General features: G+C 32.7%; 1 protein-coding gene across 5 annotated transcripts in view; it reads right to left on the bottom strand.

The window, feature by feature from the left end:
* MTMR2 (myotubularin related protein 2) overlaps window positions 1-13,279 on the bottom strand; it is a 99,178-nt gene that overhangs the window by 51,397 nt on the left and 34,502 nt on the right. For all 5 annotated transcript variants that reach the window (XM_016159933.2, XM_016159934.2, XM_036220234.1 and 2 more), the window contains one exon: window positions 7,575-7,677. In XM_016159933.2, the coding sequence (XP_016015419.2) occupies window positions 7,575-7,677 (103 nt within the window). The remainder of the gene's footprint in view (window positions 1-7,574; window positions 7,678-13,279) is intronic.

Genomic DNA, 13,279 nt, shown 5'->3' with positions numbered 1-13,279 from the left:
TTGAAAGCTTTTCTTTAGGATCAGAAACAGGACAAGGATGCCCACCTTCACCACTTTTATTCAACATGGCATTGGGAGTCTTAGCCACAGCAGACAAGAAATAAAATTTCCACCAAAATTGGAAAGGAAGAAGTAAAACTGTCATTATTTGCAGATGCATGATACTGTTTATAAAGAGAACCCTAAAGATTCACCAAAAAATAAGAACTTATAAATAAATTCAGTAAAGTCTCAAGATAAAAAACTAACACTTATAGGAACTGGTTGCATTTTTCTATACCAATGATGAACTATCAAAAAATTAAGAACATAATCCTATTTATGATTGCAATTAAAAAAAAAAAAAACCTGGAATAAATTTAACCAAGGAGGTAAAAGGTCTTTACTTGGAAAATTATAAGACACTGAAAAGGAACACTAAAGAAGACACAAATAAGGAAGCATATACCATGCTTATGGACAGAAAGAATTAACACTATTAAAATGTCTGTACTACCTAAAGCAGTTTACAGATTCAATGCAATCCCTGTTGAAATACCAATGGCATTGTTCACAGAACTAGAACAAATAATCCTAAAATTTCGATGGAACCGCAAACCCCAAATAGTCACAAAAATCTTGAAAAAGAAGAACAAAGTTGGAGGTATCTGATATAAAACAGCATGGTACTGGCATTAAAAACAGACACATAGATCCACTGAACAGAATAGAGAGCTCAGAAATAAACACACATACATATGTTCAATTAATTTATGTATGACAAAGGAGGCAAGAATGTAACAATAGGGCAGAGACAGTTTCTTCAATAAATGGTGTTGGGAAAACTGGACAGACACATGCAAAAGACTGAAACTGGATTATTTTTTTATACCATATACGATAAACTTAACATGGATTAAAGACTTAAATGTAAGACCCGAAACCAGAAAACTCCTAGAAGAAAACATAGGCAGTAAACTCTGACATCACTCTTTGTAATATTTTTCTGAATATGTCTCCTCGGTCAAAGGAAACAAAAGAAAAAAATTAAACAAATGGGAGTACATCAAACTAAAAAAGTTTTTACAGAGCAAAGGAAACCATCAACAAAATGAAGACAGTCTACTAAATGGGAGTAGATATTCACCATTGATACATCTAATATGGGTTAACATCCAAAATATATAAGAAACTCATACAACTGAGCACCAAAAAAACCAAACAATTTGATTAAAAATGGTCAGAGAACTTAAATAGACATTTCCTCAAAGAGGATATATAGATGGCCAACAGACATATAAAAAGATGTTCAACATCACTAATAATCAGAGAAACGAATTAAAACCACAATGAGATATCAGTTCATACCTGTTAGAATGGCTATCATCAATAAATCAACAAACAACATGTGTTAGCGAGGATGTGGCGAAAAAGGAATCTTTGTGGACTATTGGTAGGTTTACAACTGGTGTAACCACTACAGAAACAGTATGGAGGTTGTTACAAAAAAATTAAAAATAGAACTACCATATGACTCAGTAATTCCACTTCCGGATTTACCCAGACAAATCCAAAACACTAATTCAAAAAGATATATGCAGCCCTATGTTCACTGCAGCATTATTTACAATAACTAAGATATGGAAGCAATCTAAGTATCCATCAGTGGGCAAACAAAGATGTGGTACATATATGCAATAAAATATTACTTGGCCTTTTAAAAAAATAATGTAATCTTGCCATTTGTGACAACATGTAAGGACCTAGAGGGTATTATGCAAAGTCTGACAGAAAAAGACAAATGCCATATGATTTTACTTACATTTGGAATTTAAAAATTAAATAAATAATTAAAGGGACGAAATAGAAACAAACTCACAGATACAAAGAACAAACTGATGCTTGCCAGGTAAGAGGGGAGTTGCAGGGCTGGGTGACAAAGGTGAAGAGATTAAGTGTGAATTGGCAGTTATAAAACAGTTACAAGAATATAAAGTACAGCATAGGGAATATAGTCAATAATATTGTAATAACTATGTATGGTTGTCAGGTAGATACTAGACTTACCAGGGTGATCACTTTGCAAGTTATATAAATGTCTTATTACTATGTTGTATACTTCAAACTAATAATATGTCAATTGCAATTGAAAAAAAAGTAAACAGTATGAGGCTTTACTGTGGAATCTTGATGGTTATCCTTTATCTGGCTAAAGTTGCAATCTTTTCAATCCCTACATTTTTAAGAGTTGATGTTGGTGTGAGGAATGGTGATATTAATCAGGAATAAGTGCTAACATCAATCATTTTTCCTCTGGCTATTGAAACAATGTGTAATAGACACTGTTCACTGTGTAGCTAACATCTGCTCTATGAGCTTTAACTCACTATGACCAAATCTGCATAGTTTCAGAACATGTCAATATATATTCATGGACACACTCTAGATAAGAAATAATCCAGTGATCTCTGACCTTTGGTTCATAAAGAAAATATAAATAATGTAACACAAATTTTGAAGGGATAATCACATTTGCTTGATTTACATCCATTGACTATTTCAAGATAAGGGCAGATGGTTAAGAACAAAACCCAAAACATTACAACTTTCACCTCATTATAATATATATATATTTACATATACATAAAATATATATTATATATATATGTATTCTGAGATTGAACAGGTCTTCTAAAATAGAGATAAAACATAAAATAAAATAAAATAAAATAAAATAAAATAAATACATTACAATACAATTCTACTTTAATATTTGATTTTGACTTGTAGACAAACATTGGTATACATGCAGGTACACAAAGGAAAGGAAATACTGCATAGCTTGGCTTTTAATTTATCTCTTAATCACCAGTTAGGAAACACTTTAATTAAAGCCAAAGGCTATACGAATTATACTTTATAAATAAATAGAGCTGTATGCGTAAGTTTTAAAATTCTGTATTTCATGAAATTTATTCTTCAGTCACCAATTAAACCAAACAAACACATGTTCCCCAGGTACTTAACTCCACTAAGTATCAAACTTTAAAAGTATGTTATTAAAGAAAGCCGAATTTTAAACATTCCAAATTTATAAAGTAAACAATTTGCATTATTAAAAACTCTGTATGGAATGATTCTATTTTTAAAGTTTTTAAAATGAAATTAGAAAGGTTTCACTGCCAACTAAAGAGCAAATGAAGCAAACACTATAATTATGTCACTGAGGAAGCATGATCCAATTTACCAAGCCTGGATTTGTGCTCAATTTTTCAGAAATACATCTACTGGTTATATCTGAATATGACTTTTTCCACAAAAAATAAGGTGAAAAAGTAATACAAAATAGATTCCACTTGAATAAATACAAGTTTAAGATATCTAGAATAGTTTTATACTCCTGATGATTTTCCATTCTCTTTTACTGATGCAGAGGCAAATCTTGTTCGCATGAGAAATCCTTAACAGAAGATTTTGCATTCAGCTGTTAATATAAGACACTATCTTTTCAGGAAAGTGTCACTGCACGGTCCTTGTAGCAGAAAATTTATATAATTTTACTTAACTTTTTAATGAAATTAGATTAGCTTTTCAATGCATTGTTTTCTGCTCTTATTAAAGGAGTTCATAAAATGTTGAGACTTAGGGCAGGGATAAACAGTGAGGCCATGTGAAGAACACAAAGCCTGGAGGTTAATCAACTTTACATCTTCTGTGATTGATGATTTTCAAAACTCCTGTACCAAGACCCTCATCTCACACATAAGAGTCAAACCATGGTCAGTCAAAAAGCAACACACAGCTGTCTGCAGTTAGTTCTACCTATAATTATCTAGAATACTACCATTTTACAGACAGTAATAGTATACATATTAAAAGCAAAATATCTTCAATTAATAAAACGGGAAGGGAAAGATGAAATTTTATTACAAAAAGTCTCTTTTTATAATTATTTAGCAAAGCAATTCTCATTTATTAAGGAAGTTATACTGAAAACTGCTATTTCTACCTCAAAAAGATGCATTAAAGATATTCTTGTTAAGAAAATCACACTTCACATTTGAAAAAACTTAACAGCAAAATCCTTGACGGACAGTCCTCTGGATAGGTAATGTACTGTATAGGAATATGACCAACCTGAAACCAAAAAAAGGCAACACCTAGCTGTGTGCCTCTAAGCAATGATTTAATTAATCTCTTCTGAATATTAGGTTTATCGGTCAAATGGGGTAATAATATGTCTCAGAGGACTGTTGTGAAAGTTAAATAAGATAAATTATGTATAAATGTTTATCACAGTAGCAGGCTAGATTTTTTTTCAATTATTAGAAGCACATCCTTCCTCCCTCCCCATCTCTGAAAAGAGCAACATGTGTTTGAAATAGCCTGCCATTTTTAAAATGATACTAACATTTAATGTAATGTTACTCATTCATCTCTCTCCCACAACTGAAAAAAAGACTGTAATTCAAGCAAGGATATATCTAATAATCAATGATATCTTTAAAAATAAGAGCATAATTAACAGGCAGCCTAAACATATTAGTTTTTTTTTTCACTCACCTTAATTTAACATTTAATAACTATCTCTTGATCTAATAAAAATTCTAAGGATCCTATAAAGGTGTGAAAAATACTAAATTAATATGGCTCTACTGAGGATAATTTCTGTAACCATGGAGCTGATGTATAAATTCAACATTCCCTTGGTCCCCTAGTGCTAAAAGAGTCAATAATTCAGGATATTTTTGTATCTAATGGTAAACCTGAAGGAACAACAGGAATAAGTCTACTCCAGACAAACTTGCATATATGATCACCCTACCCACAATATTATCTCTGAAGAGAACACATCCAAATGGTCTTTTGCTTCAGAAGGAAAATATAGGCACTTTATTACTGTTCTTTTATTTTGGTAAAAAAGAAAGAAAGAAAAGAAAGAAAAGAAAGAAAAAGAAAATAAGCATACTTAATCCTCAGATCTTGGTTTCTAATATCATTCTCCAATAAAAGAAACTTGGGCTACTTGAGAAATGGATGATGATTCTAGAACTGGTACAGAAAATATCAAGATAAATCTGGAGCATTTTATAGGACTAGAAAGTACAAAAAAAGAGCAAAAAAATAAAAAGAAAACAAAAAACCCAAACCAAACCAAACCAAAAAACCACAAAGATGTGAGACTGTCAACAGAACACGAGATCTGACTTTAAAAACTCCCAGTTTGGAGTTAGAACAATATGAGCAACAAAGTAATACTGGATTATAATCCAAAAACATAAAACATCCATGAGACCATACTGATATAAACAAATGATTATATAAACAAATGAGAGAGAAGAGACAAATCTGTACAGATTTACAAAAAGTATATATAGATGCTCCAGCTTAACAAAGTAGAACATAAATCCCCACTCCTTAAGTGTGAGCTGTGCATAGCTGCTTGCCTCCAGAGTATAGTATAAGGAGAGGGAGAGAAAAAGGGAGAATTTTATTGTTTTAAAAAAAAAAAAAAAAAAACCTGTTCTAATAAAAATGGCTCTTTACCTCTGTGGTCTTCTCCAAAACATATAACCCCAATCTAATAATAGATTTTGTATTGCACAAAATACCTGGCCAGTGTTCTCCAAAACTGTTAAGATCATCAAAAACAGGCTGAAAACCTGTCACAGACAAGAAGTGCCTAAGGGGACATGACTACTAATAATGTGGTATACTAGATGGAAAAATCAAAATGATGTTTGTGTAAGGATGTCTGAATAAAGTGTGGACTTCAGTTAATAATAATGTATTAACACTGGTTCATTAATTTTGACAAATGTACCATTCAAACATAAGATAGTAATAATAGTGGAAATTGGATATCGAGTATATAGAAACTCTGAACTATCTTTGCATTTTTTCTGTATATCTAAAACGGCTCTAAAATAAAAAAAGATCAATAAAAATAAATTATAATATTTAACAAACAGATTAACATCATTGGGACTCTCATTTTGTCCCAATGCAACCCAGTCACTCTTATTTATGGTACATTTGGTAGCCTGAAGAAATGAAGGGGTCTGCATATAGAGAAGCTGACAGTGGAGACCTTTTAGCATCCTGCTATGTACTGTAATTTACATGTGTTTCCAGTTGAGTAGTTTAACTAAACTAACCCTTAAAGGATACCTAAATGTCAGGTCCCCCCCAAAAAAGGGGGGAAGGTACAATATATTAATAATGTAAGCACAGGCGAAAAGCAAAAATGACATTTCCACCATTCCTATTGTTATCAGTCATAATATGAGGTTAAAAACAATGGTGTTTTTAACTAATAGGATCTGACCAGAAATAGGCCAAAAAATTGCAAAATTATCAAGAGGCCTATCAGCCCTAATTGACTGTTTATTAATGTAATAAATAAAAGTTAGATACATAATATATGCATTTTTAAAAAGTAGTTAAATAAGGAGAGGCAACAATGGATTTATATCCACTATTATTAGCAAATGACCCTGCCCTAAATATATACTTCAAGATAATAGCTAATGATATTCTGAAGCCTTCATAATTAGCACAATATATATCTAGATAAACTTTTATCATTTTTAGTGATGTTTCAAGTCATGCTATTCCCAATCTAGTATTTTATGACATTTCACAAAAGGTAATGACAAATATGTAGAAGCCTTTACATTTATCACCTGGCTACTTACATGTAATTGTCAGATTATGTTTTGAAAATGAAATACTGAAAAAGATATTCTCAATATATGCTCAACAGCAAATGACTTCACTAATGAAAATAATGCTTTAATTAAAATTGTGAAAGTGTAACCGCTGAAAAAGCAGTCCCTTGATCAGAATAAAGACTCTGAGGTAAGGTTTAAGGGTTGGCACCACACATGAAATTCATTTTCTCCATCATTCAAAGACAAGCTATTATAGAAAGGCAGATGAGTCCAAAATGTACCAAGCTACAAGATATTGTTGATATAGTTAATTTCATAGCAACAAAATCTTTAATAAATAGAGAAATATTTACAAACTGTAATGAGCAGTGTAGCAACTATGGCACAGTATTTAAGTGACTTAGCTCCAGAACTGGATTGCATGAGCTACAATACTGGCAACAGAATTTATTAGCTATAATACTCTGACATGTTACTAACCTATGAGTTACTATCATCTATAGAAATGGGGATGATAATAGTCTCTATCTCACAGAATTAGTAGAAGTATTACAAAAGATATTTTACTACAGCACTTAAAACAATGCTTGGCACATGGTTAAGTCCTCAATAAATGTTAACTATTATTAGCCATCATTATGAGAGTAATCGTGAAAATCTTTTCTACTACAACAAAATTACTGATTATCTTTTGGCAAAGAACTTAAATGTTATCAAACTTACCAAGGAATTACACATTTTTATTTTACAAATAAATAAGACTTCTACATTTGCTGGCTTGTTTGGGATATTTTATAAAGACTAAGTGAGGTCTTTGAGAATACTCTATCAATATCTCCTGCTTAAAGGTTATATTGATAGTACTGGCCACAAATAGCTAACAAAAAATACTTCGCCAGAACTTAGAAACAGTATACATACCCTCAAATCAGGAGAAAAGTTGTCTGACGTTGAAATGGAATCCGATGATACAACAGAAGCTGATTTTGTATGCACTGAATTCTCTGAATGAGAAGTGGAAGCACTACAAAATACAAAAGCACAATATGTTTGAATAGGGGCTTTAAAAAAACAATTCCAGAAATTTTAATTTTAACTCCATTATTTATTGAAACTTCCTTTGCCAATTAGTCCTACTTTGCCTACTCAATCTTATCTCCAAATACTGATAAATTGCAACTCTCTATTCCTGAAGGGTTAACTATTCTCCCTCTGGAAAGACTTCCCCAGTACTCATGAATACAGTCCTGGCTAATTCTTTTTATCCAGCTCATCCATTAATTCACCCAATGAACATTCACTGAGTGGTCCAATATGAAAAACCATTACACCAGGCACTATGATTTAGAGATAAACATAGCATAATCATCATGTTCATGAAGCTCACAAGCATGTGGCAGAGACAGTTAAGTAAATAAATGGTGCAATATAATAATGACTCTGACCACACACGCAGGCACTAAGGCGCGCGCACACACACAGCGGGTGGGAAGGTGGGGAGGGAGGGGGAAAGAGACAGAGACAGAGAGAGGACACAAACATACACTATGATCCAGGAAGTTAAGGGAGGACTTCACAGAGGAGGAGATATTTCAACTGAATCTTGAAAGACAAAAAATTGCCAGGCTGCCAAATGAGTAAGGGAATGCCAAAAAGAAAAGAAAGCACTGCAAAGGTATAGAATAATCAAAGTGCATGCAACATTTGAGAAACTGCAAATGGTTCAACAGGGCTGTATGAGCAGAAGGTAAACCTGTAAGGACAAGCCTGTCTTTGTACATTGTACCTTTCCACCAAATCAAATTCTATACTTTTAACAAGCCTATCTTAAATATCCATTTCTTCCATTATACTAAGTAATCACACTCTACAGTTACTTTTATTCTCTTAAATTCCTAGAGAACTTTCGATACTTGATCACATACTGCCTTTTATTATTGGTCTCAGGTATATATTTTGTTTCACCAACTAAATTTTAAGTACCCCAAAAGGGAGGATTGTGTCTTTATTTTCCATAAAATCTACTTTAGTGCCTGTATATACTGTTAATATGTATTATGTTTGCTAACTTCAAAAATATAGTGACAATATATCTATGCCACAAACTGAATGATTTACATTATTTCCTTTTGAGTAAAAGAAAATTAAAAGTATGCATTTTTCTAAAGCCTCATTCCCAATTATTAAAAGCCTCTGTCACACCAAAAGTCAAATTTTTTCATTAGATTTTGATGAAATGATCTATCTTGAGGTTATATTTAAGAATCACATTTTCATTTTAAAATCTGTCCACCATAAGCCTGCCTATAAGTAAATTATTTTTACAATGTGAAAATCACCTCCACAAGAAATTTTCACTTCATTTTTGTTATTTTTCAGCTTAAGATATGGTTAATAAAAATTATATTTTTACTTAAAGTATACAACATGTTTTAATAGATGTATACATTGTGAAATGATTATCACAATCAAGCTAATTAAAACATTCACAGCCTCATAGTTATTGTGTGTAAGTGTGCACATGGTCAGAGAACTTGAGATCTACTATATCTTGGCAATTCCACGTATAAAGTATTACTAACTACAGTCACCATACTATACATTAGGTGCCCAGAACTTATTTACTTTATCTCTGAAAACTGTCCCTTCTGATCAATATCTACCTTTTCTCCCTATCAGAAATGTGATTTGAAAATATATTCTCTCATTCTGTCATTTTATCGACTGTTTCCTTTGCTTACAGAAACTTTTTGGTTTGATGTACTCCTGCTAGTCAATATTATTTGCTAATGGTATCAAATCCAAGAAATCATTCTTAAGATCAATGCCAAGGAGCTTTTCCCCTGTTTTCCTCCAAGAATTTTAGATTCAGGGCTTACATCTAAATGTTTAATCCATTTTGAGTTGATTTTTCTGTATGGTGTAATATAAGGGTACAATTTCATTCTTTTGCATGAAATCTCCTTTTACAGACACCATTTATTGAAGAGTTTATCCTTTCCCCATTGTTTATCTGTGGTTCCTTTTTCAAAGACAAATTGACTATCTATGTGTGGTTCTTTTGGGGGGCTCTCTGTTCTATTCCACTAGTCTATGTGTCTGTTTTTTCTCCAAGTACCATACTGTTTTGATAACTATAGCTTTGTAATACAGTTTGAAGTTAGGAAGTATGATGCTTACAACTTTGTTCTTTGTGCTCGATACTGCTTTAGCTATTTGGGGTCTTTTGCAGTGCCACACTGATTTTAGGAATGTTTTTTCTATCTGTAAAAAAAATGTCATTGGAATTTTTATAGAGAATGCATTGAATCTGTAGAGCACTTTGGGTAGCAGACACTTTAACAAGATTAATTCTTCCAACCCGTTAACGTGCGATAACTCTTCATTGATTTGAGTCTTCCTTCAATTTCTTCCATCACTGTTTCACAGTTTTTTTTGTACAGGTCTCTAACCTCCTTGGTTAAATTTATTCTTAAGTATTTCACTCTTGATGTGACTGCAATAGAAGTGTTTTCTTAATGTCTTTTTCAGAGAGTTTGCTGTTAGCACAAAGAAACACATTTTCTTCAATGTGATTTCTTCATGTTGATTTTGTATCCTTCTAATTTCCTAAAATGTTTTTATTAGTTTTAAGTTTTTTGTTAGTCTTTACAGTTCTCCATATATAAGATCACGCCATCTGCAAAATATTTTTACGTATTTATACAATATTAAAACCATCTCCCCCAAAAGAAATTCACTTAAATGGATGAAATGGTATTGCAGTGGAAACATTTAATATTTTTTCAAATACAAGTATCTCTTTATTTTATTAACTATTTCAAAGTATGATCATAGTTATTTGTTTATATCCAACAATCTATAATATTATACAAAGGAGCAACCATAAGTGCTATTATATAATTTTACAATGTAATGAAAGAGAAATTAATAGGCTGAGAATGTTTTCTTTTTCTGTTGTTGTAGCTGACTTCTGACTAAATGCCATCCGTGTTAAAATAAACAAACTTTAGGCACAGTATTTTGAGGGAGATTGTTTGCTACTTACTACTCCATATATATATATGTGCTTTTTTTCCTCTGACATTGATCAGGGCAGTTTGTGCCCAGCCCAAGATAACATGCTTGCTTTTGGCTCCCTTGTGGCTAAGAGAACCATGTGACACAATTTTGGTCAATGAGATAAACGGTTAAGTCTGTTGATAGTTATAGGAACCTTTTTTCTTAGTAAAGGGGAGCAGAAACAGCAAGGTGGCCCTCAACCTTTCCCACTTTCTTTGCCTAGTACAAGAATATAAAGCTTAGAAATACTGCAGCAGTCATCATGTAAGCATGACCAACATGATGGCCTGCTAAGGCCTAGGAGCAAAACAACAAGCAGAACATAAAATCTTCATAATATCAGTAAGCAGCTGAATCCACACAAACTCCCTATTTATGGAATTTTTGTTATGTAAAATAAATGGAGCTCAATTTTTAAAATCACTGTAATGGAGTTTTATATTCTGTGCACCCAACCAAACACAATTCTAAGTGATATAGCAATCAATACCTCATAAAGCATATTTTGGGCAAGTTCAAATGTGTAATCCTACTTTTTATACACGTAACCTTCTGGGAGAAAAGATAAAAATCCTAAAGGCAATGAAACATAATTTGGATTATGGGTTTTATATTGCTTAGAAAAATAATTGAAAGAATATTATAGCATGTACTCCTAAAATCAAATAGTTTTTTAGAGCCAAAGTGTGAGTAAATAAGTCTAAAAGAAATAAACAAACCATTTGCAGTCTCAAAGAATCAATCTTTCAAATAAAAGTATGGCAAATAGCCTTTAATTATTACCTTTTTCTTTCATTCCTATATAAAAATGAGTGGATATCATGATTGACAATGTTATATCTAAATAACTGTTATTGTGTTTTTCAATATAACCACTCTACAAAAGGTCTTAAACTCCAGGCAATCACCGAGATGCTGGAAAGGACAGGGTTGGGGATATATCACAGTACAGTTCTTGTGATTATGACAGGCAGAGGCGCGCACGTGGGCGCGCACACACATACATCCCAGTAGAACTATTGAGATTCTACTGGTATAAACATGAAGTGCTGCACTTTGTGGCTACTCAGACTGAAGGTGGGGAAAGACACCTAGAACTGAGCTCTATTTTTAGTAGTAATTTTTTCTTCTATTGCATGGGTTCTTTACATGTTTCTGATTGCCAAGGGCTGCTGGTATAATACAATCTAATTTCTACTGATTTTTTCCATTCCTCCCTTGCTCATCTTGAGGTCAAGCTATGTTTACCTTTTATGCACTATTCCACAAACAGACTCTGTATTTCCCTGAATTCATACCTTTGCTCATGCCATTCCAAAACAGAATGCCTCTTTATCCCAATCTATTACCTAAAATCTTATCCTACCTACTCCTTAAGACTCAGTTAAAAAGCTAGCTTTCCAAGAAGTCTCCTCCAGGTCTTTCGACTGGAATTAAGTTCTCATTCCTCTACACTTTCATATACTTCTGTCTATACTCTACAACTGCACTTAACACTTTCCACACTAGAGCTCTTTAATTACATGGCTACCTCCTTTTTAAATTATGAACTGCCAGAGTATAAGAATCTTGTAACTGGCAAGAGCGAAGACTGCAGTCTGCTAACCTCATTAAGTAGCCACTACCAGTTTGGTCCTGTTTTCCTAGAACCATAAACTTTATTAAAGTCAATCTGAACATTCCTATTATTCTTGTCATCTTGAGCCACTCTTCAAATATGCCAGACCTCCTAGTCTATGTGTTTCCTTCATCCATTTTCCCTGTACACGTCTTCCTTCAGCTATTAACTCTTCCTAACCTTTATGCTGAAATCTTTACTCCATAGTGAATAAATTCCCTTACATCTTCAAAAGAATTATTCCCCTTCACCTCTGTGCCTCAACTGGCAACTTCCTTGTAGCCTTTTCTAGAGGATACTCTACTTTCACATCTAACAAAGCCCAAATGTGAAACCAGCATTTCCCCAGCCCCACTCTCATGCTTTTACACTAGTATTATTTTCCATCTTCATATATAAAAGTCTTCTTCCTCTGAGATTCAAGGCATTTGGGTATACAGCCTCCATGTTACCATTATCCACTTACCTTTTAATTACTCCTCCCTCACTAAGAATTTTTTTTTTAAATTAAGTTTATTGGGGTAACATTGGTTAATACGATTAGATAATTTTCAGGTATACATTATAATTTGACATCTGTGCATTCTATTGTGTGTTTACCATCCAAAGTCCAATTTACTAAGGATTTTTTTTTTTTACTGGCTCACTTTCTTCTCTAAAGCTTTTTTCTACTACAAAGCTACCATCGTCATAGGAATTTAAATGTCCATAAGGATACATTAGCAATAATTTACCTCAAAATTCCTCAATTCCTACATCCCTCATCTACATTCCCACTTTAGGTTCTGTAGTCATACCCTGGACTTTATTGCTTCTAGGAACTACTCAGCTTCTATATTTTTAAACTCAAAGAAACCAGTATCTGACCACAGATGCTACCCTTTCCAAAAATCTCACTTTCTTAACTTGCCGTTTGTCTAATCTTCAACCTAGTAAAGACAACTCA

Source organism: Rousettus aegyptiacus, unplaced genomic scaffold, assembly GCF_014176215.1.
Source record: "Rousettus aegyptiacus isolate mRouAeg1 unplaced genomic scaffold, mRouAeg1.p scaffold_m13_p_5, whole genome shotgun sequence".
NCBI classification, from domain to species: Eukaryota; Metazoa; Chordata; class Mammalia; order Chiroptera; family Pteropodidae; genus Rousettus; species Rousettus aegyptiacus.
Note: the sequence above shows the minus strand (reverse complement) of the source record. Positions and strands in the feature narration are given on the sequence as shown.